The sequence below is a fragment of the Alternaria infectoria genome (assembly GCF_024043175.1).
Source record: "Alternaria infectoria strain BMP 0036 chromosome Unknown scaffold_2, whole genome shotgun sequence".
NCBI classification, from domain to species: domain Eukaryota; kingdom Fungi; phylum Ascomycota; class Dothideomycetes; order Pleosporales; family Pleosporaceae; genus Alternaria; species Alternaria infectoria.
The window spans coordinates 2,046,762-2,073,534 of NW_026250691.1; the positions used below are offsets into that span (position 1 = coordinate 2,046,762).

The following is a 26,773-nucleotide window of genomic DNA, read 5'->3' on the forward strand; positions in this document are numbered from 1 at the left end:
ACTTGAGTAAGACTTGGTCCCTTCGTGACCTCTTTTCGGTTATTCAATGTGTCGCTTTCATGTTCACGTAGCCGTGAACCACTTTTTGGAACCGGCACATTGTGCAAAGGAGATTTGGGGGTTCTTCTCGGTGGTTCTCAGCTTCCACGGTAGCCTCATACTTCATGTGCTGTATTACGACTAGGATAACATTTATGATCGGGGCTCTTGGAGCTGCGGTCCTCCTCATTCGGGAGCAGATCCCTTCCTCTAAGTCGTATGATTGCATACGGAGGGTGCAGCCGGCTCGCCATTCGAGCTTATCAAGAGACACTCAAGGTCCTCTCTTTTCCCTGCATAAGTATCTAAGTAGATCGACAATATCAGGAGTCTAGCACAACTCTTCGGTAAACCCCTAAAGCCCTCTCATATACATCACCATGTACCAAGCCGGGACCGTATGGAGTTGCCGATGGAGCTGCCGATGGACCTCTATCTTGGCACTTTGAGGACACTTCTACGTACCATGGCCGAGGGAAGGCTGTGAGGCTATATAAGAGCTACCCGCTATTGTCTTCTCATGTTCGACAGCTTGTTAGATATCATTCCTGTCAAGATCAGATCTTAGAGCTGCAGCTTTGGAAAAGTAAGTAGCTGAGTCTTTCACAGTAAGGTACCCGGCTCTAATCTTGGAACTTCTAGGCAACACACATCGGTGTTTTTCGTCAGTCGAACTCTAAGCCTGATATCCCGGAGCCGAGCAACCCAGGCCGTTGCTACACAACTCTTCTACAATACGCTAGGACACCGTCGATAGTCCTGACGCACAAGCTGCGATATACTTGTGTCCTCGGGTTCCCGGCTTCTAGAACCCCTCACTACAAGTACATCCACAATCAAATTTACAGCGGGCTTGATCTTACAACAGTCTTCAAATCGGTAAGGGCGGGCTTTTGCTATCTGAGAGGTCTTTGTTAGTAACGCGTCGTAACAGTGGCATCGTAGGATAAATCGTTACAGATCTCGTTCCATGTACTTATCATTATGAACCTGCAATCCGATGCCTCGTTGGAGGACGCCAGGGATAACGTCGCTAGAGTCACACCCGAGCACAACGAGATGGAAGACGCAGATGCTGAGAGAGAGCAAGATATCGGTCTTAACCTGACTACCCAGGACCTGGTAAAAGTCCAGTCAGATTACAACAGAAAGTTAAGAGTCGTCAACCAGAGGCTCAAAGAAAAGAGGAAGGAAGACGAGAACGAGGCGAAGACGAAGATCCAACACCCAGAAGGAACAGCGCCACAGGACCTGACCCGAGGAAAAGCAGCGAGTGAGGACGAAACTGGACTGGAAGAGAACGTGACATCCCGCAGCTGCACCTCGACCAGCCCGGGCGTTTCGACAGCAGCCACGTCCCCGACTGAAACCATGAAGATAGCGAGTGCACCGTCCCGTCGAGATCCGGTGCTGCCCCATGTAGCAACTTTTCAGATCGAAACTGCCGAGGAATTCAACGACCTCGAAATCTGGGGATGGGAAAAAATGCGGCCGAAAATCTACCAATTTGGAGAGCCCTATACGAAAGTACGCGGTATTAATTTCAAGGATAATACCAACGGCGGCACTACACAGGGTACAAGAGATCTCCTACTGTTCATGGAGGACGCAGACTCGCTCGACATGCTGAGGACGCAAAGGTACTCCACTCAATTTTGCAACATTATCGAAATATCGCCGGGAAGTCGACAATCGTTCAAATTCTACTGGGTGGAGCTCGATCACACGATGAAGAGCCCGAGGAGAGACGAGCTTAAAAACAAACTTCCCTCATGGCGCAAACTCACCGGATTGGATTACAAAGACATCGAGGTAAAGGACGGGATGGTCCTAGTATCGTTCGACAAACTCACAGATGCGCTAAGATCGTGCAAATATCTACACTCTCCAGGCAATGGTTATGTGAAGGGGACACCGTTTGACAAAAAAAGCCTCCCATTGTACTGTTTACGCTGTGGAGGACCAGATCACATGGCACACTCCCGAAAGTGTCCTCAACAAGGAACGGACGACAGCTACAAGCGCGATTATGACGGCAAACCAATCTGGAGATGTCTCTGGTGCAACGAACCCCATACGCACAGAGGCAGGTGCCAAGCTCCGCAGAAATGTCGCAATTGCGTGCAACTTAAAATCAAGCCAGACGACCATAACACGGAGTCCGATCGTTGCAGAGCGCCGAAATCAGTGGCACATCGCAAAAAGTGCAGAGAGATCAGGAATATATGGCCGTCGTGGGCTGAGGGGGCCGACATACCCGAGAATCCCAAATTCGAACCATTGAAGGCCCAGTCGACCATAACCCCTCCGAACAGCCAGCCAAAACCTAGGGGTAGACCACCTGGATCTTCAAAAAAGACACAGGCTCTCGAAGAAAAGAACGGGTCGCAGGACGTTTTGGAATCACGATTGGGCAAAGACAAGGACCACCCCATGACGGTCGAAGAAGAAGAGAGTAACACGCAGCAGACATCTCAAATTACTTCAAACCAGGACGCCGCGAGGGAGTTGGACTTCCCAAAGCAGGGAAGTAGGAGAGTGAAAGCTCGAGCGGTAGCTGAGAAACGTGGAAGCGGATCGAAGAGGAAGGCCCCTGCGCATGCCGATACCGACGATGAAGACGAACGACAACACGGCCATGGAAAGCGTGTGTGTGAAGAGGACTGGGGCCCTTTGTCTCAAAGAACCCGTTCTCAAAACAACGCCACTGCTGCTCGGCGATCATCGGCACTTGAGGATAGCATGGCCAGATCAGGTTTTGTTTGTTCAGAAGACAGTTCTACTGATGCTTCGACCGGATCCACCGAGAACTCTTCCCAGACTTCGCTCGCCAGCAGTACCACGCAGCTCGCCAGCAGTACCACGCAGCTCGAACTGATGCGTAAAGCCATGTCGCCGCAGATCGTGATGGTTGCCGAGAATGAGTTGGAACAGGGTGAGGCGCAAGATACTGAGGACTGGATGGAAGAAGTCTTCACCTCCAACGATGATGAGTCCGATTACATGGCCGACATGCATTGATTTTAGAATGCCGCATTGCAACTAGGCGTATTGGCAGGCTTCGTATTGTTTTTGGGTCACCGCATTCCGCTATCCGTCGCCCTGTCGTCGATTCTTGTTGGATCGAAGACAGAATGGGTGGAATTCTGACGTAGTTCTGTTCGTGGGTATTGCCACCAGATGATGCGTGTAAGGCGTTTGGGTGAACATTCTTTAGAAGGTTATAACACAAAAAAAGTAATATAAAGAAAGCGGACTGTGCTGTTGTAGCACCTCCGGAAAGATCTCTTGTTCTTCTGCCCGTCGAGTGCCTGCCGTGATCAGTTTGTGGACCGTAGTCAAGCGTAGCTTGGACTGCATTGGTCTTTGGATCCCATCCCATGATGGCCATTACCACAATCTCTTTCTTTCCCACTGTTAGGCAGCGAACGGCGATATTCCTTGTATGGAATGACTCCACGGAAAGATTGGATCAACTCGGCTGCTGTGCGTAGAGCTACCATCCATACGGAATATCGAGCCACGTTATTCAATGAAATAGGTTTAGATAACCCGAAAGAATCTGACGAAAGATCAGCGCAGACGAACGATCTCGATGTGCGGTTGTGAAAGGAAGAGCAAGATCTCCACCAACACGGCGGCTGACTGAATGCATCTTCAGATATCACATCGAGACCCTTGAGGCACGGAGGCTAGACGAGAGAAGCTGGTGATAGAAAAGGTCGCATTTCCGACAAGGGCGGCGTGATCCTGGAGGCTTCGCAAAACTGTATCAGGCTTCTCCACGGCGAAGCCAGGTTACATATACACGAGAAAGTTAGTGCAAGAACGCGATTGAAATGGCAAAAACTAGAAACCGGCCAAAGGTAGGTCTCGTTTTTCATCTACACATCTCTCAGTAAGCATGAACGCAATGGTGCCTGCGATCAGTTGGCAAAAATGCTTGATGCGCGACTCATGTGACCTTTCATTCATTCGAGGTCGACATACCTTCTAATGAGATAGCCTGTAGCAAAGCCAAATTAGGTCTAGCGCCTCTACTTGAGATACCGGTTGTTTCGTTGACTCATTCGGAGCAATGCAGTTTGTCATGGCGGTTCATTGCATGAAGAAAGGTCTCGCTAACAGTACGATACCTGTGGGACAGCATCAGGAGGAAGACGGGCTTCTTTCGCCAGTAGAATAGAAAAAAAACTGCTGCGCATCAGGCCGATATCGATACTGTATCCTCGTTCAGTTCTCTTCAGCAAGCTAGACTAACAATCGCCGCACTGCTCCAGGGTACCTCCACGCTCATCGTACCCTTCCCATCGACCTCCACACTCTCCCCACACGTCACATTGTCCATGCGCACAGGCTTTCCCTCATCAAGCTCATAGTTATAACTATACCCATTCCACGTAATACCCGTGATAGCATCGCTTCCATTGGCCAACAGCCTTTGCACCTGAGCTTCACCCTTGCAGTCGCTCGGGAGCTGGAAAGAGTACTTCTCTGCCGGGCGTGCGAAAGGTGTGGTGTAGTTGTTATCGGCGGTCGTGTTGTATGTGTGAAGGTCGACGAGGAGAATGCGGGCGAGCGTGTCGTCGACGTGGGCGGCGTATTGGGTTGCGTAGATGGAAGATGAGGGCAGCGCTGAGATCTTGAGTTCAGACTCGGATGAAGGCTTGTGCATGAAGGCTGCGACGGCGACATTGCCGTAGTATGGCGGCTTGGTGCCTCTTGCTGTGAGGTTTGTTTCGATCGGCTGCCAGGATTGGTAGCTGTGAGGATACTGTCAGCTCACGAACAAGTTCATGCAAGAGGAATGTTTACTTACCGGTAGTTTGTTCCTTGGTGCATGTGAGAGCGGGTAAGGTTCTGCGACGCGAGATACGTGTTCCAATCTACACCCCACAGCGCAGCGCCGAAGCTGTTGCTCAGACCAGGTCGTCCCTGTCGGGCGAGCGAGTTGTGTTCGCCCATGACGAAGGGGACGTTTGGAGCCAGCGCGTCTCCCAGTGCCTTGATACCATCTTTTACACCGATTTGCTCGTCTGCCTTGGCGAGGACACTGCTGTGGTTCATCAACGTGCCTTGTAGTGTGATACCAGGGTTGGTAGAGACACCCATGTAGTTGTGGGAAGCGATCAGGCCGATGTTCTGCTTCTCGTCCAATCCCTGCTTGAAGACTTCGACGGGGTCCAATCTGAAGTAGTCGTTGACTCCGATGCCTGCAAAACTCGGTGCCATGAACTTGGTGCCAGCGAGATCTGGGCATGCTGCTTTGGTGGCCTCTTCAATGGCAGTCGTGCCGTTCAACCACTCGGAGACATAGTCTGCCTCGGCCCAGTTGTCAGGTCGGTATCCAGATGCAGTGAAGAGATCGGGCTCGTTGCCGTACTCCCAAAACAGCAGATCGCTTCCTATCGCTTTGCAGGCGTGCGAAACAGATGCCCATGTCGCGGTCCTTGCAGCGCTGGAGTTGGCGCCCATGTTGAAGCCGTGAACGAATCGCGTGCCCTCAGGCATGGTTTTGTAGGACTCGAAGTAGGAAGGGCCGATGGTAATAATCGTCGGGTAGTCGGCGGAGATGTTTGGGCGAATGATGCCGACGATGCTGGTCTCGAGCGATTCATCGAAAATGGCGATGTCCCTATCCCTCGAGTAAGCCACATGTATCCAAAATTGTGAAGAAGGAAACGTCTTACTGTGTGTTGCCGCCGACGCGAGCGATTGGCATTGAGCCCTGCAGCTTGCCAAGGTTGCTCATGAGGTTGTATGAGAAGGCATTGGGATGCGACAGATTGCCTAGAATCGATGATCGTCAGTCAAACTGTCGCGAGTATTTGGCATATCGCAGGACACATACCAGCAAAGTCGGGCCATGACGAGAACTCAAAAGAATACGAGACGAAAGAGTCCAAGGGGATACCGGCATCGTTGGGCGCTGACTGTGGAATCGTAATTGGTTTCGACCTAGAGGCAATGTGAGCGGCCTCGGCATCTAGAAAGGCACCGAGAGCTGCGACAGCAAGAGAGCGCTTGATTGAGGGCAACATCGTGTGCGTTCGATCGTTGCTGCCATACCCTGCAGGCGGTTTGCGCGTTGTTTATGGGCGCCGCCGGCAACGGAACTTTGGCCACGATGTCATGCGGCAATTGAAAAGCATGGCCTCGGTCAATTTTCTGGTATTTTCGTTGGAGATCTGCATTGTATGCGGGGAATTTACTGGGGTAAGAGCGTAAAAAGCCGGGGTAGCTGCCAGCCTCTTCTTCTGTTGGTGACGCGCGCGTGCATGCACGCGCTTGATTAACCTGGGTTGCGGCTCGAGTTCGGGAACGCTTGTCCAAAGGAGGATAGACCATCCTCCACTTCCCGAATGGCAGTCACAACAACTTCATATGCCGTACCTAGAACCAATTCTCATCATTCTTGGCTTGCAGTGATCACTACACTACAAGTGTCTTATACGTGGAATCATCGACGGCAGTAGTACATACCTTGGCACCATCGAATGATTACGCGTGAACAGCCAAGTCCGTCTGCTTGGACGCGACTTACGAACTCGCGCGATGAGTACCTGTCGACCTTAGATCTCCATTTCGGAACGCCACATGCCGCGTTTATCAGCATCTAGCTCAGATTTTTCAAAGTCTCAGCATCACTTCCGCCCCATGGGTACACCTCCTCCGCTTGCTTGACCAACTCTCTACACTTCTCACTCCTCGGTACGATGCTCACACGATACGGCTTTGGGTGGCTTATCACGCCAGGCTCAAACTCAACCTTGGGCTCTACTAGCTTCCCGTTCTCGATAGGCTTCTCGACATTGAAGACACCCAGCGACTGCGCGATTGTCGCGAAAAGAGCGTTATCGGCGACATAGCGTCCAGGGCAGACTCGACGCCCGTAGCCAAATGTCCATGTACGTGGATCGGGCTCCGCGATATGGGTTGGTGTCGTGATGTAGCGTTCGGGACGGAAGGTCATAGGATCGGAGTAGACGGCTGGGTCGTGTGTGAACCACCTACATGCTGTCAGCCACGAATACATCCGCTTCTCGCACCATCATACGTACCAATTGTTAGGCAAGATCATCGCTCCTTTCGGTATCCTATACCCATTGATGCTATCCTCTTGCGTGCAGGAATGGGGTATCGACATAGGCCCCACGGGATGCCATCGATGCGTCTCCTTCACTACGGCCTCAATATACGGCAAGCTTGATTTGTCGCTGGTGATTGGTAGTCGCTCTTCGCCAATTACACGATCCAGCTCCTCTTGAGCTTTCTTTTGAACTTCTGGGAAGACGGCCATGGCCAGGAAGAATGTCATCAGCGACGAGACGGTGGTGTCCGCGCCACCCAGGTATAGATGCGTCTGAGCCGAGAGACTCGATGGCTTGAGAGAGGAAGGATGTCTTCGCTTTCTTATCCTGCATCTGCGACTTGACGAAAGCGTAGGGCTCTTCGGCTGTTCGTATCAAGGTCTTTGCCATCTGCCGTGCTGTACGCTTGAAGCCGGTACCTGGACACCAGTCTGGGAGGAAACGTACTTTGCAAAGTCAGCGCGCTATACTGAATACAATACATGGTAGCCTATTAGTACGGATGCAGGCTTACAGAAAGGCATGACGTCTACAGGCCATCTTCCAGGCACACTCGCGTCAGCAAACTCTGCCATTGCCTGCCCTGCTATATCTACTAGCGGATCTGGTCCCTTCGCATTTGGCGTATAGCCATATGTGACTCTCAATATGACAGCACCTGCTTCTTTCCTGATATGTTCGAACAGATCATTGGGGGATTCCATGACATTCAGGAGGAAATGTGCTGCTTCTTCGTTCTGGACGCGGTCAAAGACGGCAAGAGACGTGCTGGAGCTGGCTACTTTCGCAATATTGCGACGATGGTGTTTGAAGTTCTGATCGGGTTGATGCATCGCCAACGTCTTGGTCCAGCCAATCCTGCGTCTTTGTCAGCCAATTCCGCTTCGTATCCGGACAGGCGTGTCAGAAGCGTACATGTCTCCACTGAATACCATATGTGGCCTCCCTGAATAGATCGCCGCCCGATTGCTTAGCAGTTCTACTGCTATGTTTGCATCGTTGACGATGACGAACGTTTGGCCCAGAACCGTCACCGAGCTTATAGGACCGTAGAGATCTTTGTGCTTGAGCCAATGATGGCACTCGAGGATCCCAGGCTTGGGCAGGTCATTGATGTTGCCAATGAGGGGAATGCCTTCAGGACCTGGAGGAAGCGGAAGATTCTGGCTGTTCTTACGCAAGAAGAAGCGGCTAAGTGTGTAGAATACGAGAGTGCCAAAGACGATGAGAAGAGGTGTCGTTGCTAGAAACGCCATGTTGATGTCACCTTGCTTGTGCCAGAGATGGACGACGAAATTCCGGCTGGGAAGTGATCCAGCTGTTGGGACGAGACCGAGGAAGTACGTCCATGGCCAAATCGGAGTCCATGCTGACTGAGCCGCGCGAACCTCAAATTTCTCGCCCTACGCCCGATGAAAGCCCATATGCTTTGGCGAGCTTAGTGCCGGTGGAGTAGTCGCGGGAATATCATTCTTTCAGGGTAGGTGGTACCGCGTTTGCAGGCATGCTGCAGGCGTAGTTGCTGACAATCAGTATAGCGCGCTCCCACGCCACACACGGCAGGAGAGCGGCGCGGTCGCTAGGTACCCGAAATAGAAGGACGTGTGTAAGCATGTCGCTGCCCATCATATAACAGCGATGCATGCCAATATACCACCGATGTGATTTGTGTGTTCGGACCGCGGCTGGGCAACGGTGTGCGACGGAAGACGGGAGATGGTGGAGATGGTACGGTGCTTAACGATGTGCGACACACACACTGCAAGCAGGGGCGGGCTGTGGTACCCCACCACCCCACCTAACAAACTTGGCATAGCTTTGACATGTCAGAACACGGGTGACGAATTGCTCGTAACTAAGCTTCAACAAAGCACGTTTCGATGCGTGAGATTAATATCAATGGCCAAATAGACAGTTCGCTTATCTCAATACATGTAGACAGTAAGTTTGGCACTTTTGAATCATCTGACCAGTATATTCACCGATACAGCATAGTTTTCTGTGGACAGTGAAGGATGTTGTAAGGTGCGATGGTTTGACTATAGGTGCAAGGTAAACAGTAGTAGATTCGATGGACTTTGAAGACGGACCGGAAAAAGTTTTCTATCCGAGGGTGCTTAGCAACTGCGGGATTGTTCAGCCACAGCTCAGCTATCCTTCAGCCATGAGGACCGGAGGCCATAGGCCAAGAGATACGCATCAGGGCTCCAGCTCCCTACAGATCTTATCTACTTAGAAGACGGTTTAGCCAAACAGCAAACCAAAGCCGGCTGAGCCTTAGTGGAATTCGAGGTCCAACCTCAAAGTCACTTGTTTGTTGTGAACAACCTGGTCACACCGCAGATGGACCTTCGCAAGTCTTGACCTTGCACCACCAGAATTAGCCGCATCCATAGTTTGGCTCCGATTTCTAAAGCTTAGTCCTTTCGCACCAATCCTGCTCATTGCCTGAAAGTCCTTGTGTAGTGTAGCCCGAAACAGCTCGCCATATTGATCGTCCAACAAGACCCACGGGGACACATTCTCAGCAAAGCCACATATCAACACGACCTGACCCGTGCAGTCTGAACTCTCGGTCACAGTTCCACTTCGTGGAAGAAGGATAGCCTGCATACTCATATATCGAGGTCAGAACGGGCTGGAATAGGCCCAGTAGTAATAGGAACTTACCTTAGAGCTTACGTGGAACCTAAGAAATGCGGTGAAGTTCCGCAAACCACGCGTAAGGAAGACATTGTTCTGGGCATCCCAGAGCTCCCTAGGCTCGACTTCGACCAGCGTTACTGTCTTGTGGCTATTGGACCGGATCGGAGCGTTCATGCTCGGGATCGTGAAGTAGAAGGCATTAGGAGTCCTGCTGGCGCCGTTGAGTGTACCGGTGGCAACCGCCTTCCGCACATATTTGGCGACGAAGATGCTATTCCCACCCGCGGTGGAAGTCGGCTTTATCAACTCGCCAAGCATATGAGGTCTTGCGCGAACGTACGAGCTGGCGCCTTCATGTTTGAGAATTACTCCGAGGTGTACCTTTCTCTTTCCTTGGACTTCAGCAGTGTAGCAATGTAGTGGCATGATGACGTCTTCTGAGTCTTCAGTGGGTTTCAGGAAGGTGACAATCCGCAGGCCTTTATTCGACATGGAATAGTCTGGGTTGAACCTGAGGTCCTGCTCGAGCACAAGATTGCCAAGGCTCGCGAACTCGTCCGGGCTGCGAGCCAGTATGCCGCGATACGTGGATGATCCGTTAGCTGCCGTCCACGCGAAGAGGCTGAGATCGTTGCTGTTATGAATGATCTCTTCTTGTAGACGAAAGAATGCCTTCTCGGCACCCTCGCCATACAGCATGGGCATGCTGACATCGAACAGCCCGATTAAGCAGTACGCCAGGTCTTCGGGTTTGGTGGTCTGTCGGCCAGCAGCCCACGCCATGCGTCGACCAACTGGTAAAGCGTCGAGAAGGTCACGGATTTCCAAAGCCCCTGGCTGCTGCGGCGGCGAAAGGAAGCTTGCGTCGATGCCCGTAATGGACGCCAGCTCGTCTCGTAGTGTTTCTTGCGTGCCGAAGCAGCGCCAGGCATGGTCGTAGAAGTGTACGGTTCGCGACGCTACAATTTCCTGCAGTGTCCACCCGCGCTTAAACCAGCGGGCACTGCGCAACGATGCGTTCCGGTCGCTCGGGGAGGCGGAATTATCGTAATCGGACAGGTAAACTAAACAGAGGGCAGCATCGCTATACCACTGAAACATGGAGTTGATGGACTCGGTCAGCTCAGCATTGTTGGTTTTGTCTATACAGCATGAGTCGATCCAAACATAATTGAAGCCGCACCGCTGGGCTTCAAGGCACGTCTGCTCGATCTTAGTCCAGCCTTTGGCTACGCCGCGCGTGGCATGGTGGTGAAAAGCCTGGAAGGTAACTTCTTCGCTATCCCACGTATGTGAGAGAATGGCAAACGCATGCGGTGGGCGCCCAAGGAAGTCGATCATCTGCAAGGGTTCGCTACAACAGTCAATTAGCCTCATTTTGGGATGGAGTGAATGATTATGTTGATGTGAGTAAGTGACTCGATGAGTGTGAGGATGGAAGAGCCATCTGAATCGAAGGAGATTGTGGTGAGATGGGTCTGTGCAGTTGCGTCAGCCATGCATGCACCAGGCAGCAGCTGCAAGGCTGCGGTCATTATTGGTTCACTCAATGGCAGGGGTAGCATTAAAAAGGTAAATGGACTGTTGTATTGATATTGCGAGCGTGAGAGCTGAGAGGATGTACCAGCAATCATCAACACCATGCGATTGACATGGGCGATAGTGGTGGCAGTACGCCTGGCCATGCGGGCGGAGACTGTACAATAACACACTCATCCAAAGCCACACACCAAGCCTGCGATATCGCGACATCACAGCAAAGGCAACAAACGAAACTGCAAAACGTTGTCACTACCAAAGAATTTGGTGCAACAAAAAAATGTCTCCTCCGTTCCTCGCCCTTGAGCCATCTAATCGGCTCAACGGGGTTGAGGAACAAAGGCCTCACCACCTTGAAGGGGGTAGATGAGGTTGTTTAATCTTGCTTCACTGTCCACACTTGCTCAACGTGAAAATCCGTAATGGCAAGCTCTAGCAATTTTAGAAGCGGATATCGATCCCCCATTATAAATAATGGAAGAAGGATGAGAAGAGGTCGAAGGTCGAAAAAAGACAACTCCCTCAAAGCCAGCACCCCACGGGACGGACATGTATAACGTGTATAGCGTGTGTGACGTGTATGACGTGCATAGCGTGTGTAACGTGTATGACGAACCATAGAACCACAGCGTGTATAACGTGTATGTGCTCAAAAGCCCTCAGTAGCTAAATGCCGACGAAATCGACATGAAGCTTAAGCCCACAGCCCTCAGACAACATCCCGAAGGCGTTGTAACCATATTGATCGGCTGGAATTCAAGGTTCCAATGCCGCACGGGTTGGTCAGACCTGTTCCGTGCCCTATCTCCGGGTTGAGCCTCCCGGAGTAAGAGCTTCTCGCTTTTGAGGCCGCTGCAGCAACTTCACCGCGAAAGGCGCTGGAACGTAGTGCGTCGCCTTGTCGATAGTGACGGATACAGCCATCCATTGCCACCAATCGTTGGAGGGGGAGTTCGCGTAGTCGACCGGGGCCATTGCCTGATGGCAGGGTAGCATCCGACGTATGGGCGAGTCGCTCCCTCCGATTCCGCCGCAGCGGAACCGACCGTCAGAGGGCGTTAACAGTCGTTCGTAGCCATGCACCCGACTACACAGCCCCATCATCAAGTCCCACGCTCACGCGCTAGCCTCAACAATAGGGAAGGGTCAGCTCATGGGAAAACCTCCACACAGGTGGCTTTCGTGCATGGCCACAAGGTTGAACGCGTCAACCCACGGGTGCCTTGTAGCAAAATGTGCCAGGGGCCATGCGGCCTATCGAAGACCGTCCGAAGACGGCTTCATATCTGTTGGCTTCTTCCTCTGAGATAGGGATCCAAGACTGCCGAAGCTCTTGTTGTGAGCAAGAGGTCCAGCCTCTAAACACCCCATATCTCAGTGTCGGGGGAAATCCCCTGCTTGCGAGGTCCATGAAATGTTGACGCGTTCGGTTTATATGGTTCGTATGTGACCACCGTCTGACCTAGGGATAGTTCTGCAAAGCAGCTTCCACCCCTAGCGACACTGTGGATTTTGACAATCGTGACGATTCAAACAAATCTGGTTGCTTAGTTAGTGCTGAAGGCATTGCGTTGGACTGAGAGAAGACTTACCCTCCAAGCAAACACCTGTGCCAATCCCAGCCGAGTAGGTCAGCGGATCACATGGCGACACGCCTAGTGCACAACAGTCCAACGGGATTGCTCCGCGCATGGGACCTGTGCTTCGGCAGTCAAATATGCGTCCGTTCACTTCCTCGACTGCAGATAAAACCACCTCCTATCTCGCGAGACCAGAGGGGCACAAGGGGGATGGGTGGGTTCAGGGGGTGGATAATTCATAGTGGAAGATGTCGACGCTAATCGCGTCCGACGCGTCGACATTGTGCCATGTCAAGACATGGCGAGCAACAAGAGCAGTCCAGAGCCGCAACGGGGATGGAATGAGGGAGTTGTGAGGAGAGGACACGAAGGAAGTCGCGTTGCCTTTATAAGCTGAAACACGAAGGAGGGGGGCTGGAAGCGAAGAATTTGGGTGTTCGGGAGTTGGCCTGTGTTCTCCTTGGCGTTGGCCCATGCAGTCGCGTCATCGAAGCGAATGGAATGACGAACGACACCCACCAGCACAGGGGCGCGTTTCAACTCTCGCCAGTACGCGACATGGTGAGTTCTGGAATGCAGGTTGTGGTGATGGATAGCAATTAACACGTGATAGCCGCCTAAACGCCGTGGTCCTCCCACCAAGGCGCCGCCTGTCAAGCGCCCCTCGAAGCTCGCGAAAGAGAACGGCATCACCGCGGCGCAAGAGGCGGAGATTCGCGAAGCATTCGGTCTTTTTGCCGTGTCGCATCCCGAACATGAAGATTCTAAGGAGGGCGTGTTGAAGAAAAGCGATGTGCGCAGGGTCCTGATGTAGGTCACGCGAATGCGCCCGAGAGCAGCGCGCCCATGCTAACGACTGCAAAGCTCGCTGAACCTCACACCTGACAAGTCCGAGATGTCGTCTATCTTATCCACCATCGACCCTCTCAACACAGGATATGTCGAGTTCGTGCCCTTCCTCTCGTACGCTGCGATCGCTATACACTCGAAGGAACAAGGGTCCGATGAAGAGGACGACGACGACGAAGACTTCCAGGGCGAGAGCAACGCGGAAGAAGTTAGCGCGGCGTACAAGCTCTTTACACACGGCGCTGCGGGACCGATAACGCTGGGGCATCTGCGGAGGGTAGCAAAGGAACTGCGAGAAGACGTGCCAGACGAGGTCCTGAAGGATATGATCATTGAGGCCAACGGCGGCGTCAAGGGTCAGGAGAAAGACGTGGGAGGGGTTAGTCTCAAAGACTTTGAGAGCGTCATGAAGAGGGCCGGCCTGTCTTTCGGTTGAAGCCTCGAGGCAATATGCGCGAATCACGGAACGCTGCCCTGCACGATCATTGCGAAGCCCTTACGAATACCACTATCGAACGCGCTCATGCCGACCCTTCAAGACCTCTCGCGAAAGCATTCTAGCTCCTCGACCTCCCAGCGCTCCACCCCACTCGTCTTCTCCATATTATGCAGACGATACCCCGCCAATGAGCGCACTCAATCCTCAGCATGGGAGGCTGGTATACAAGTGAGGAAGCAGTGAAGCCATGGTTTGAGATAGATCACATATCGGGGGAAGATATCTACACGGATAAGGAGATCAGATGTTCTAAAGGAGGAATATACGGTCACAACATGTCCATAATGTGTCTGTAGCATAATCAGAAGATACCCACGTCGTCTCGACTTGACTGCGATGCCAATTATAGCCGCGCCGATAAGCCGGCGCGATTGGATAGTGGCGCGGCAGGGCTGAAGTGGAAATGTTTTGCCAAGATTCAGGGACCTCACTCAACAAGCACACGAACACGAATGCAGCAGGCTTGCGTAACGCCAATCGCAATTTCACCTCGTCTCCCACTGCTCTGAACAGTCACTCCTGTTGTACGTCGCCCGTAACTGTGTTCACATTGCCACACGTCCCTGGCTACCTCAGTTCCAGCTCAGCTCAATGACCGCGCCCTAAACTTGGACCCTTTTCTCCCCTCGTGTCGCCTAGTCCCATGTCCAGTGGAGTTGAGGTCCCCGGAAGCCAACGACGTCCCGGCATCTGGTCCTACTTTAGTTTCACTGGCCCACGCCGCCGCGTCTCCGTCTCCCTACCTCGCAACGTCGACCCCAATCGCGACGCCAGCGACCCCAACGCCAAAGCCGACAGACACTCGCGCCATCGCTCCACGTATTCGGACGCATTCATGAACGACCACAAGGGCAGCGCCGTCATGAATCAAGGGCAGCGCATGCGCTACCTGAAGACAGGTGGCGTCATTGCTTTCATACTGCTTGTGTTATATTTCGTCGCGCCGCGCGATGGCATCTCAAGACCGGCAGGTACGTTGGGGACAGACGCTGGAAGAGACACGTGCTAACACCGTCATCAGTATCCCGTCCAGCAGGCGGCAACACAGCAGCTGGCGACGCAAAGGCCGAATGCACAAAGTCCTTCTCCAAGGACAAGCCGCTCATCCAATATGCCCTCATGATCGACGCCGGCAGCACCGGCTCCCGCATCCACGTCTACAAGTTCAACAACTGCGGCCCGAGCCCTGAACTCGAGAGCGAGAACTTCGAGATGACACCCAAGAGAGACGGAGGCTCTGGTCTTTCGGCATACGGCGACAACCCAGAGGCCGCTGCCAAGAGCCTGGACGTGCTCATGGACGTTGCGCTAAAGAACGTGCCCAAGGAATACCAGTCGTGCACACCCGTCGCTGTAAAGGCAACGGCCGGTCTCCGCAAGCTCGGTGAGCAGAAGAGCAATGCCATCCTCGCCGCCGTGCGCCACCACCTCGACAACGACTACCCGTTCCCGCTCGTCTCGGAAGAGAAGAACGGCGTCGAAGTCATGCCTGGCGAGATGGAGGGAGTGTACGCGTGGATCACAGTCAACTACCTCCTAGGCAAGATCGGTGGGCCGGACAAGAACCCTACTGCCGCTGTCCTCGATCTCGGTGGTGGCTCTACCCAAATCATCTTCGAGCCCACCTTCCCCGACACTCCCCGCGGCGGACTCCCCACAGAGCTAGCAAAGGGCGACCATAGGTACGAGCTCGACTTTGCGAACCAGAACTTCAATCTCTACCAGCATTCGTACCTTGGCTACGGTCTCATGGAGGCCCGCAACAACATCCACAGCACCCTGCTCGCCGGCCTCCACGAGAACAACAAGGACAACAAGGAGTACCTCCAGAAGCCCATCGTCAACCCTTGCATCGCCCCCGGCATGACACGCGAAGTCGAGGTGCAAATGCCCAAGGGCCACGCACTGGGCGACTCCGTCACAGTCAACATGACCGGCCCTGCCACCGCCTCGCCCACCCAATGCCGCGGCCTAGCCGAGAAGACCCTCCACAAAGACGACGAATGCGCCATCGCGCCCTGTGCCTTCCGCGGCGTCCATCAGCCACCTTTCGAGCAGACTTTCGCTACCGAAGCCGTATATCTCCTCTCCTACTTCTATGACCGCACCCAGGACCTCGGCATGCCCGAGTCTTTCACCCTCCGCGAGCTACAAGATCTAGCCAACAAGGTGTGTATGGGCGAGAAGGGCTGGCATTCTTTCAACGCTGTGCCCAAGGCCATCGAGGAGCTCAAGGGCAGGCCTGAGTGGTGCTTGGATCTTAACTTCCAGTATGAGTTGTTGAGGAGTGGGTACGGTATGCCGATTGACCGCGAGGTCAAGATTGCGAAGAAGATCAAGGGTAATGAGTTAGGATGGTGTTTGGGTGCTAGGTGAGTTCTTCTTTATGCTTGTTGAGACAGTGACAGTGCTAATGTGATGCCAGTCTTCCACTTCTTGAGGCAAATTCAGGATGGCAGTGCAAGATCAAGCAGGTTCAATAGGCGCCTTTGTTCACAAGAAACCGTTTTATACTAAATGATGGTGTTTTCTGCCTTGCTCTTTTGGGCATGTCTGTCGCAATATGCATTAGTTGGCGTTGTTCTGGATATTGTGGTGATGCGGGTATGTGAAGTCTTAGATGAGGATAATTACTAGCCGCTAGCCTAGGTGTTGATATAGACCGCAATGAAAACCCTCGTTCTTATGATCATGCCCCCAACATCCCGCTCTTGTGCTCCCCCAGTATACCCCTTCAGGTTCCTGCCGACTCTCGCCTCCGCTTCCTTCCCGCTCTCACTCCATCTCTCCATCCTTTCCCCCACCTCTCGTCCATCAGCGCATCATAGAGTTCGCGTCTTCGTGCATCCCCCCTATCAAAGGCCTGATTTGACCAGATCAACCCTGAAGATTGAGGGCCTTGCGGTGGGTGGACGCGGTCTTCATTGCGCAGCTCAAGCCAGGAAGGCGCCGGTGACTGAGGCACAAATCCCGTCTTAGTATGTCGCGCTTTCCATGCTGCGCTCCATTTCTCCAAGTCTTCCGATGTGTTTATCGGCAAGTACTCTGAGAATCGCTGCACGTGTGCTGACTCGTCTAGAGTCGTTATGGGGAAATCACACGTCACTAATGACGTGTTCCTTCTGATGGCGTCGATTGCTTCTGGGAATCCGTCCATGATAAAAGGAATTTTGCAAATTTTGTACCACTGTTGCGCATCGTAGACAATGGGCATGTCACTACCGGGCTCGCACCGACCTGTGTCGAACCTACCACCAGGAAGCCTTGCAGCACGTACGAAGGCAGCCTGTGTGGCTGCATCTTCAATAGCCACATCAAAGACACCCGCGTTCATGATCTGATTTGGCTCGTCGGTTAATACGAGTGTGAATGCGTTCTCTGGCATGCCCAAAGACGGCAGTATGACAGCCTCCATAATCCAACCCACAAGACTCCGGCTAATGGTAAAGGTTGGCATAGTCCGGAAGTTCCTATACTTCGGAATCTTTACCAACGGCAGATCTCCGGCGGGGAAGGCGTTCCTCCAGAGGTCCACACGACGCTCGATACGCATGTTCGGATTCTCCTTGCAGAATTGGATAAGCCCACGCGCATGACTCTCGGGCCACGCAACCGACTTCCGATTTTCGTGTAGCACAACCTTTCTAATCTCCAATCTCGTCTTTTGTGAGGCCTGGCTTAAGAAGCGGATCGCCATGGAAGCAGCTGATAATCGTTGTTTCTCTCCGTCCCAGAACGCTGCAGCTGCGGCTTCCCTGTGGGTCTCGGGTAGGCCGTCAGGCATGAACAAGAACATTTTTTCGACACTCTCTGACGTGGGTACGCACCAGGGTTCGCAATCCGGTACACAGTGTGTGAGAAGCTTGTTGGCCCAGCCTATCGATGGTGTTTCCTTGACAATGTACGTAAGTTCCGATTTAACAAATTGGCGGACGGTAGAGGGAGTTTTCTTCCAGAGTCGACTGTGACCGGCAACATATTTTGAGTCCTTGAAGCTGCACAAATCGGGCAGGAACTGCGCGTAGTGCTTTTTCACTCTAGCAAAAACCTCTGGGCGGAGGAGCGCTTCAGCTTGTAGACAAAGGTAGTAGAGCGACGTCGCTCTCTTGCGATGGAGTTCCTCGAGGTAGTATGCATAGTTTCCGACTCTTTGGTTTGCCCATGGTTCCCAGCAGGTATTTACGTGAAGTTCGTTGTTTTTGAGTGCGAGACCACGTGTTTCCGCTGCGATCTGGAGGTTGGTAGAGCGTAAGTCTAGCTCAATTCGAGTACCCTCATTGGAAGTGAATTTTGAAGTATCGGAATTTAGCCAGTAGCCGTCTTCGAGGCGGAAGTAGTGCCCATAGATCTCGTCTCGAAGCTCTCGAGAAAGACCTAGGAAGGTAGGAGTCCCCATGATTACCTCCGACGTCAATTGTTCAAAGTTGTCATGCGTCGGGGATTTTGTGACAGGTCGTAAGGACAGATGAATTCGCCCAATAATGTGAGAGAGGATGCAGGGATTGAGTGAGAAGGATGCTTCATCGAAACCCGAGGCATAGCCTAGACTATATACTCGACACAACAGAACATTTTGATTTCACGCGAATGGGTGAAGAAGATGATATTCCCCGGACTCTGCTTGCGGCCTGAAGTTGCCGCGTGGAGAAGCCGGCAGCCTGTTCACCATGATCTCGGTCCCGAGGACACGAGTACCGAGATGACGTTACCGTGACCCTGCATATCCATAACAATCGGAACCGTGACTAATACATCACGATTCTTTCAAGACCACCGTGAGACGCTCTTCGTCATGTCGCTGTTGAATAAGCACCATCTCACAATGATGATCTGGAATTTCACCCCACCCGACGACAACATACTACCCGGGTAGTGAAGCCCTGGAGGGGAACCCGAGATCACGAGTACCATGTTCTCACTGCCTCGCTACAAGTCCAGTTCATCAAACAGTCAAATCGACCTCGGGATGTATGAACCGATGCACCTACGCAATACATCAACATCTTCAGGGCTGTCTTGACGTCATAGCGCGACATTCCCTTGTGGTTGCGACGGTGAGGGGTCTACACTGTCGGCGCCAGGGTCTCTCGGTCGTCCGAATGCTCCCGGTGAGGACTTAGGTACTGTGTACCGCCCGCAAGTTGCTTTCCATCCAAGATTATATATGTTTACTTCTTGGAAACTTCAGTTCGTTTCATTTCTATCATTCCACCGTCTGCAATCATTGCTCTAGCATCGACTGGGATTTTGCACCTACCTTGATACATCTAAGCCAACACTAGTAAGCTATAATGTACGCACAGCAAGGCCTATATACTTATCGTTTCTAGCTTCACGCCTGTAAGGCACGATACGAACGCCCAGCACCATGGGTGCGAATCTCTCAACCGCGAACGGAGACTCGGCACATCGACGTGAGCAGGATGAAGCAACCATCAGAATCTATCAGAGATATATTGCTCGCATGTTGGAAGCACACCGCTCGCCAACTCACCCCGAAGCGTACGTCCCATTTAGAGCCCACATGTCACAGCAGCTACATGAGCTTGAGAGATCCATGGAACAGGCTCATTTTGACCGGGACGATATCTTTTTCGTGACCAGAATGATCCATGGTAATATTCTCGCCGCGGACACAATGAGGGCCAACTTCGACATCGGACCCAATAAAACCCTACCTTTGGATACGGCTACACAAATGAAAAATCAGACACCCAGTTCCTCGGAATCTTTGAGGCGTTTTTATCAATCAGCTGACGCCTGCCGCCAACGAAATGTCAGCGTCTTATCGAAGCAGCGTGCATCCACAGAAGACCCCCATTTGAGAGATCTCGCCGAAGCTTTGCAGATCATGCTCGCTTTTCCCCCTGTTCAAGCGATACTTGCAGAGGAGACAGATCACCCTCTAGATCTGTCTAACGCCAGCGATACTCATGGACGAAAGTACTACCTGGACAAAGTAGGCGATTCGCTGATGGTAGTGCCAATCGTTGGTTGGGGACTGGACTTGGACGCCTATGCCGTTCGCAAGGGCATCGAGGCTCTCCGTGCCTGGGATCCAACATTCTATAGCCAAGGTTTCAAACGGCATGGAGAGGATCAACCCGAAGACGAGACTGAAGAGGAAGCCGGCAGCGATGACATCCTTGGTGACGACAGTGGAATTGACTGTGGCGATGGTATGGAAGATGATGACAACGAAGACGGGTATGACGATGAGCTTGAATTCGAGGGTGAGGATGAAGATACCGAAGAGGTACACGCGGAGGAGGGCACAGGGGAAGATGCAAACATGACGGCAGCAGAGATGTAGAATAATGTTCTCGAAAATGAAACTACTCCTTTTTGTGGCTCATCGTACATCACAGTCTTTGCACTTTCCCCGCCTTTAATTCTTGAAAACGAACTTTCGTAGCCCGTATTCATGAGCCAATTTGGCTGTCTCACTGCATGCGTGTCATTTACGGCCTTGTCCTTTTTTGCACCAGGTTTCTGAATCGAAGAAGAATAGGGCCCGTAGCTGCTACGAAACAATAACGCATTAATATCGCCTTGAATTAGTATTTCGACATTAATATCAAAATACTTAGAGCATAAGAGACTGCTTCGCATTCGACAAGATGGATTGGTGTCTACTCTTCCGACAGCCTTGTTCCTTAATGACTAGAAGTAGATGGAATTCACAGGTAAGAACATGCTAGGGTAGTTTAGAACACGTAGGAAACTTCCGTTACTGTTACTGTAAAAATTAAGAAGTAGAAGACTTCCCTCAATAACACCCGATGCAGACTGTTCTCATGTCGCTGGAAGGCTGAACAGTCTAGTCGCTATTACTAGGGCAAAGCAGCAGCAAGACCCGACACGGAAAAACTCCTAGATTTTCTAGTGAATGTCATTAGCTGATTTAGTGATGCTTCATCGAGGGATGTTGTTCGTGATCAGTCCTAAACATATGCAATATAACCCTCTTTACACATTTCTTTCAATCCTCAAGAGGACAATATGTATACCTAGCTCACACCTAGTGTTCATTGAGCATTCACATCATTATGGCCCCAAGGTTTAGGCTATCATGTACCACGAGCATGTTGGCTACAGCCCGATACAATCACATACGTCATATTATTCCGGAACTACGTTTTGCAGCTCATTTCTAGTTTCTATGCCAAGTGGTGCGACCTTCACGATAACCCAGACGCGACCCAGAGACGACGAGCCAATCACATCTTTCGCCTTCCACGCGACTCATACCGCAAGGAAATACTCCCGAATGAAAAGTATTACAGTTCCCAGAACTACAAGCATGTCAGATTTCAAGCAAGGTAGGTGGAGGTATCTGGGCTTGCAGATAATTGATCGTGTCGCTCTTGAGTCCAAAGTTCAGCTCTCGTCTTGCGTAAAGCCGACGTCGAAATCACGCCTCGGGTTAGGTGGTGTTACTTGTGTTGACGAACGCAAGAATTGCGGGGGGCTGCCAAGTGTAAAAGCAATCGAAGCGATGACTTGGAACCAATTCGGTATCTATTTGCAGAGGGGCACAAGAAAGCCAAAGACCATCTTCAGTCTTGCTTGAGTCCGTTGATCGTCTATTGTCAGCGAGAAGCTTTGTTACACCAAGAAAGGCTACAGTCCGTGTCGCATCCTGCAAAGAGTACTAGGTAGAAGTAGACATTATCTTAGAGAAATCTTCTGGTTATCAGGATGTAATACTATGTATCCTGCAAACTGCATACTGCGACACGAAATCTAGCTACCATTGGTAGTTATGATATACTAAGCGAAGTCATAGTCAAGGCCTCCAGGCTCAGCTCCCAACCATGTTCTGGCCGTAGAAGCCGCCGCTGATGGCATCGGCAAGCACGCGATCTACCCTGTGCAGATGCACGGAGGCAGAAGAGTCATCTGCCATTCTCCTCAACGAAGATGACGCAGCCAGGAGTATAGTCCGCCGAAGGTCAGCCCCTCGCTCGACTGGCAGGCCTGGTCCCTGCAAACGAATAGGCCCTGAGCCTGGGCTATGACAGTTTGGCTAACAAACCGCCACATGGTCTTCATCTAAAACGATCTCGCGTACTTCTAGGCGAGGAGCAGTCGGCAAAAGGACATTGAGTCGAGGGCCATGATTGCAGCCGAGTATTTGTACTTGCATGTGTCCAAATAGCAGCCTGATGTCCAGCGCGTGAAAGCCACGTCGTTGAATGACCCAGTCAGGGTCATGACATGCAGATTGTCATTGGTGGACAGCACCTATGGCGCATGCTTATGCCCTGACATAGCTTCGGTATCCAGACAAGGCTGCTAGCTGTACTAGCGGGAGAGATACGGGACCTTCTCAGCCAATACCGGTTCCGCAGCGATCAGACTCAACCCATGCGACACGACGTGGCGCACCTGTGATGGCATATCCTTCCATTTACCACATCCGATGTGATATACCCTCGTGCATAGAGCCCACACAATGGCTAGGAGTTGCGTATGGGTTTGTTCGATATCGGCGCGTCTCCCGTCATCAGAGCTTTCCGAAGCGGCGGCATTGTGTGGTGGGAAGCCGGTCTTGGAAGTAGGACGATTGCTGAAGCGCCTGAGCAGTCGGTTCGTTCGCGAAGCGCGTTGTAGGAGGTTGAAGTGCGTAGCGCGTTGCGTCTCTTGCTGGGTGAATTGGGCTCGTGGGTCTAACAGCATTGTCAGCACTTTCGGCGAAGTGGAGGGTTTACGTGTCAAAGGATCTCGTGTATAACCATCTTTGAAGGTGAAGTGATAAGTGTGCACCTGGTCTCGAAGCTCTCAGGGAGCGCAAAGAAAGCCTGTCAAAACAGCCGATGTTGCAGTGGTTCCACCCGTGAGCAAAGGATCTGTCAAATCTAATGACGAATGGCGAAGCTGGTGGCTTGATCTCTAAAGAGCGAAGAGACAGCACGAATCGACCCAGCGTATCAAACGCTCGCTTCGCAACCCAGGTATGGTAGCTAGTTGTTCAAGCGTCGCTTGCAGGCGGTATATCCGAAATTATGGTGCTGGTCCGAGGGAATGTGGGAATGTGGGCAACATCCTGCGCCGCGGAATACGTGTAGGCGGCAGCGCAGCGCACGGCGACGCGTGGGGTATGCCTGTACAGTACGAGATAGCCGATGGCCCACTGTGCAGCTTATCTAGGTCTGCAACGTCGGTAGATTGTTGTGAAATTGCGGAACGATTTGCCGATGGCTTTGTTGCAATTCATGGTCTGGCCGGGCTGCCACTGCAGGCTCGTTATGCAGATACAGTCATCGCGTTAGCGATCGAGGTTGACATCATTGACTCTGCACGCATGACTGCCGGGTGACTACCGTCGCAATGAGATACGTGAGAATCAACATGTAAAGCAATCTCGGTGTAAGGGACAGGATGGAACAACGCGCTCAGGTAGCCGCACGGTGCAAGAGTAATATCTAAATATGTACCTCAAGGCTTGTGCAGGCTACCTACCTGGGTAGGTGGTGATGGCGGGAACACGTACTTACATAATACGAATCCTGGAAGTCTCAATCCCTAGCTTTCGCTGTTACTGCTTCAGGGAGGTTTGCGGAAGCGTTGATGGCGGCCTTTCGCGAAAGCAAAGTCTTGATGTTACTGCTTCGGGAAGGTTTGCGGAACCATCGATGGCTGCGTTTCGTGAGAGCGACACGTCGCGATGCCAAGGCCTTAGCCTTCGGCAATCAGACACCCGTGCAGATGGACGCTAGACACGGCCCCGCGGGATGCGTCTTCCAATCCACGCACACGTGCCGTTGTTGCCGAAGCTGCAGGTGTGCCAGCATTTCCCAATAAATATCATCGGACCTCAAAAGATTGAGCCTTTCCCGACTCGAGTACGGGGCAGCGCATCTAGCTACGCACCTGGGCATTCACAGTCAACGCATGGTGCCATGGTTCCCTCACCACATGACGTACCCGAATCAGCGCCTCCAACCAACTGCCGCCTAGCCTCTTGCTTTCGTCAAACTCTGCCTGGGTGCATTTGGCATCTTCCCGGGACTGATGTACACTGTGCTCAGTGGTCTGGTCTATAGCATTCATGGATGGCCCCAATTATGTCACGTGATCCTTCGTGAAGCTGAAGCCTGATGGGAGAGTTATAAGCACCATCATTGGCACGTTTCTTGCCGGTTTTGCATCTCCAATCCCCAGCAGGCCCGAGACCTAAGCTACGAACCATCGGATATCTTCGACAGAATACTCATAGCTCTACGATGCTGCTCGTTCGTCTACCCCGCGAGCTGCGCGACATAATATATGACTACTATACCATTGAAGACGGCGGGTATCACTTCGACTCTGAATCCGGAAAACTACGCACCGAGTCCGGCGATCAGATTGAACTGTCTCTCATGTACTCATGCAAGAGCATCGCTTCCGAGATGCGAGATCTACACCTTCTCAACAACACGATACACTTTACGACATCTAGCTTGACCACTGAGCGATGCAGCGCAAGAGCCAGACATTACGGTCACTTACTTGATGATCTCCATATGATCAAATATCTCGTGTTGCCTTGCGCCCGGCAGTTCATTGACGACAACATAGCTCGTACAATATCGGAGCAATTCCCACAAAGCAAGGCCTTGGTACGACACCTCTCAAACATGGATAGAGATCTATTCGAAGGTAACGAGCAACTGAAAGAGCCAGGCGTATGGGGACAAGCTCCATCCTTCCATCGGGACGCTATCGCTGAGCTGCTTCGACTCGTAGCCCGGGATCCCAGATTCGGTGAAATGAGTCGTCAAGTGCTCGAAGACCATCGCTTCCAGTTTTCGCCAGGCCAAGAAGCGCTGAGTCTTCATTCTTTACACCCAAAGCCATGGGAGTTCCTCAGCGAGCACAAGATCAAGTCCATGGAGAAACTTTTGCCGTCCGAACTACACAACCCCTTCCGCGAGCATGCCCGTGATCGCACCAGATATTACGTCTCTGCCGCTTCACAAGCTTCAACGTTTCTACTGCAGCTACCTCAACATCTCCGGATCAGTATCCGATCGATCGCCCTCCACGATACGCATGCGAGCGTTTCTCACCCGGAGTGCCATGCGCGAGCATTGATACGCTTTGCGATCGAAAACCCAAATCTCAAGATTGCTCACCGTGCAGATCTTTGGGGTGCGGTCCTGACTTCGTTGCAATCCGTGCGCTATGAAGAATACCGTTCTGACCTGCGTCGAGGGTTGGGGCTGATGCGCACTATGAATGCGGTAGACGTTACCAGAACCGTCGGTCTTTGGATGATGGAGGCTTTGGCCTTGAAGTCGGCAGGCATGCCCCCAGAATCTTTTACTCTTATATTCGAAGGCGAAGCAGATCTGATGCAGCCAATTTTCGATATCGTCATCGAGGATGCGGCGTGGCAAGAGGCGCTGCAGAACTGGCCAGGCCGACATATCATTCCTTCACCCCCGGATCATTCTGGGACTGGGTACATGCGCTATCCTTGCTATTTCTTCGAAGCTTTTCCCGATCTCATGCGAGATGTCCTTGCTGGGACTGGAGGAGTACGTTTTAACAATTGCAGTGGTCGGTATTGGGACACCAATGAGCTCATCCAAGCGAACTCCGAATGTCTAGTGATGGCCGACTGGTATGTCAAGTGGTTTCGGATGCGACTTCATGATATAGTTCCAACCTTGCCGTATACATGGGACATGTTACTATCGGATCACGTTCAGAGGCGCGAGGCCGCCCCGACTTCGGTTAGGGTACTAATGTGAACGCGGGAAAACCTGGGGAGACATATCTGTCGGTTTTGTAAAGTCACAACAGATCACAGCTGGGCAAGTGGGCTATCGATGTGGGAGGGAAATATGTAGCTAGCACAGCGCAATGGTACTATGACACTGCCGTCTGACCTTTTTTCGCCCACTTCGCCATTTTTGTTCATATTCATGCGACCTGGGGAGCCCGAGATCACCGCGCTGGGGCAGGGATGGATATGCACAATTCGCTACGAAAGCTAGAGGATTCCTGTCCGCAAGGGCATATCGTATCGACCGTGTTAATGATGTATTACAACTGGATGACGCTACATCGTGTACCCCCGCTTCAGGGTTTCGAAGGTTTCGTAGGGTTGCGGCGATTGGATGTATGCGTGTCGTATATTGGATTTGTTCATGCCATTTTGCGCGCCGGGATGTATCGTGTAGCTTCATATCTCGCGTGATAGAGTTGCCCATATGTACCGTTGTGTTACTACCGGCTCGTGCGCGGCAAACTATTCTCAATGAATACGTCTGCTAAGGTTGGGAGACTCTCCAGGAATTTGGTAATCACATCTCGATAGTGGGTCAAGGGTACCCAGGTGATCTTAAGACTCGTAATCCTGTCGTAGCGACGAGGTGGTGGAAGGCAAAACGTAGCGAGCAATGTCGTCTTAGTAGCCCCGCTACCGCATCACCCACGCTGATCGCAATCGGCCCATAACAACCTCCCTTGCTCCCGAAGCCCTTTGGTGTGAACCGCGATCGCCAGTCAATATATCATACCCACTCGAAAGCTCG

The 26,773-nt window shown here is 52.1% G+C and overlaps 7 protein-coding genes across 7 annotated transcripts; 4 read left to right on the forward strand and 3 right to left on the reverse strand.

Moving 5' to 3' along the window:
* Positions 1-1,023: 1,023 nt before the first annotated feature.
* On the forward strand, positions 1,024-3,060 carry J4E92_002084 (uncharacterized protein; the record flags this gene model as incomplete). Its single annotated transcript, XM_051493490.1, has 2 exons — positions 1,024-1,851; positions 2,179-3,060. 2 exons carry the CDS (start codon positions 1,024-1,026, stop codon positions 3,058-3,060), a joined length of 1,710 nt encoding a protein of 569 aa, XP_051356721.1.
* Positions 3,061-4,282: 1,222 nt separating this feature from the next.
* Positions 4,283-6,080, reverse strand: J4E92_002085 (uncharacterized protein; the record flags this gene model as incomplete). Its single annotated transcript, XM_051493491.1, has 4 exons — positions 4,283-4,802; positions 4,859-5,674; positions 5,730-5,829; positions 5,891-6,080. 4 exons carry the CDS (start codon positions 6,078-6,080, stop codon positions 4,283-4,285), a joined length of 1,626 nt encoding a protein of 541 aa, XP_051356722.1.
* Positions 6,081-6,655: 575 nt separating this feature from the next.
* J4E92_002086 (uncharacterized protein) lies at positions 6,656-11,117 on the reverse strand (the record flags this gene model as incomplete). The annotated part of the gene is made up of 6 exons (XM_051493492.1): positions 6,656-7,049; positions 7,101-7,136; positions 7,387-7,576; positions 7,645-7,988; positions 8,145-8,533; positions 9,801-11,117. 6 exons carry the CDS (start codon positions 11,115-11,117, stop codon positions 6,656-6,658), a joined length of 2,670 nt encoding a protein of 889 aa, XP_051356723.1.
* Positions 11,118-13,453: 2,336 nt separating this feature from the next.
* J4E92_002087 (uncharacterized protein) lies at positions 13,454-14,180 on the forward strand (the record flags this gene model as incomplete). The annotated part of the gene is made up of 3 exons (XM_051493493.1): positions 13,454-13,456; positions 13,509-13,705; positions 13,760-14,180. The coding sequence occupies 3 exons, from the start codon at positions 13,454-13,456 to the stop codon at positions 14,178-14,180; spliced, it is 621 nt and encodes a 206-aa protein (XP_051356724.1).
* A 706-nt stretch (positions 14,181-14,886) lies between these two features.
* On the forward strand, positions 14,887-16,726 carry J4E92_002088 (uncharacterized protein; the record flags this gene model as incomplete). Its single annotated transcript, XM_051493494.1, has 3 exons — positions 14,887-15,214; positions 15,265-16,615; positions 16,669-16,726. The coding sequence occupies 3 exons, from the start codon at positions 14,887-14,889 to the stop codon at positions 16,724-16,726; spliced, it is 1,737 nt and encodes a 578-aa protein (XP_051356725.1).
* A 251-nt stretch (positions 16,727-16,977) lies between these two features.
* J4E92_002089 (uncharacterized protein) lies at positions 16,978-18,639 on the reverse strand (the record flags this gene model as incomplete). The annotated part of the gene is made up of 1 exon (XM_051493495.1): positions 16,978-18,639. The coding sequence occupies one exon, from the start codon at positions 18,637-18,639 to the stop codon at positions 16,978-16,980; it is 1,662 nt and encodes a 553-aa protein (XP_051356726.1).
* Positions 18,640-19,611: 972 nt separating this feature from the next.
* On the forward strand, positions 19,612-20,556 carry J4E92_002090 (uncharacterized protein; the record flags this gene model as incomplete). Its single annotated transcript, XM_051493496.1, has 2 exons — positions 19,612-19,615; positions 19,763-20,556. 2 exons carry the CDS (start codon positions 19,612-19,614, stop codon positions 20,554-20,556), a joined length of 798 nt encoding a protein of 265 aa, XP_051356727.1.
* Positions 20,557-26,773: the final 6,217 nt, after the last annotated feature.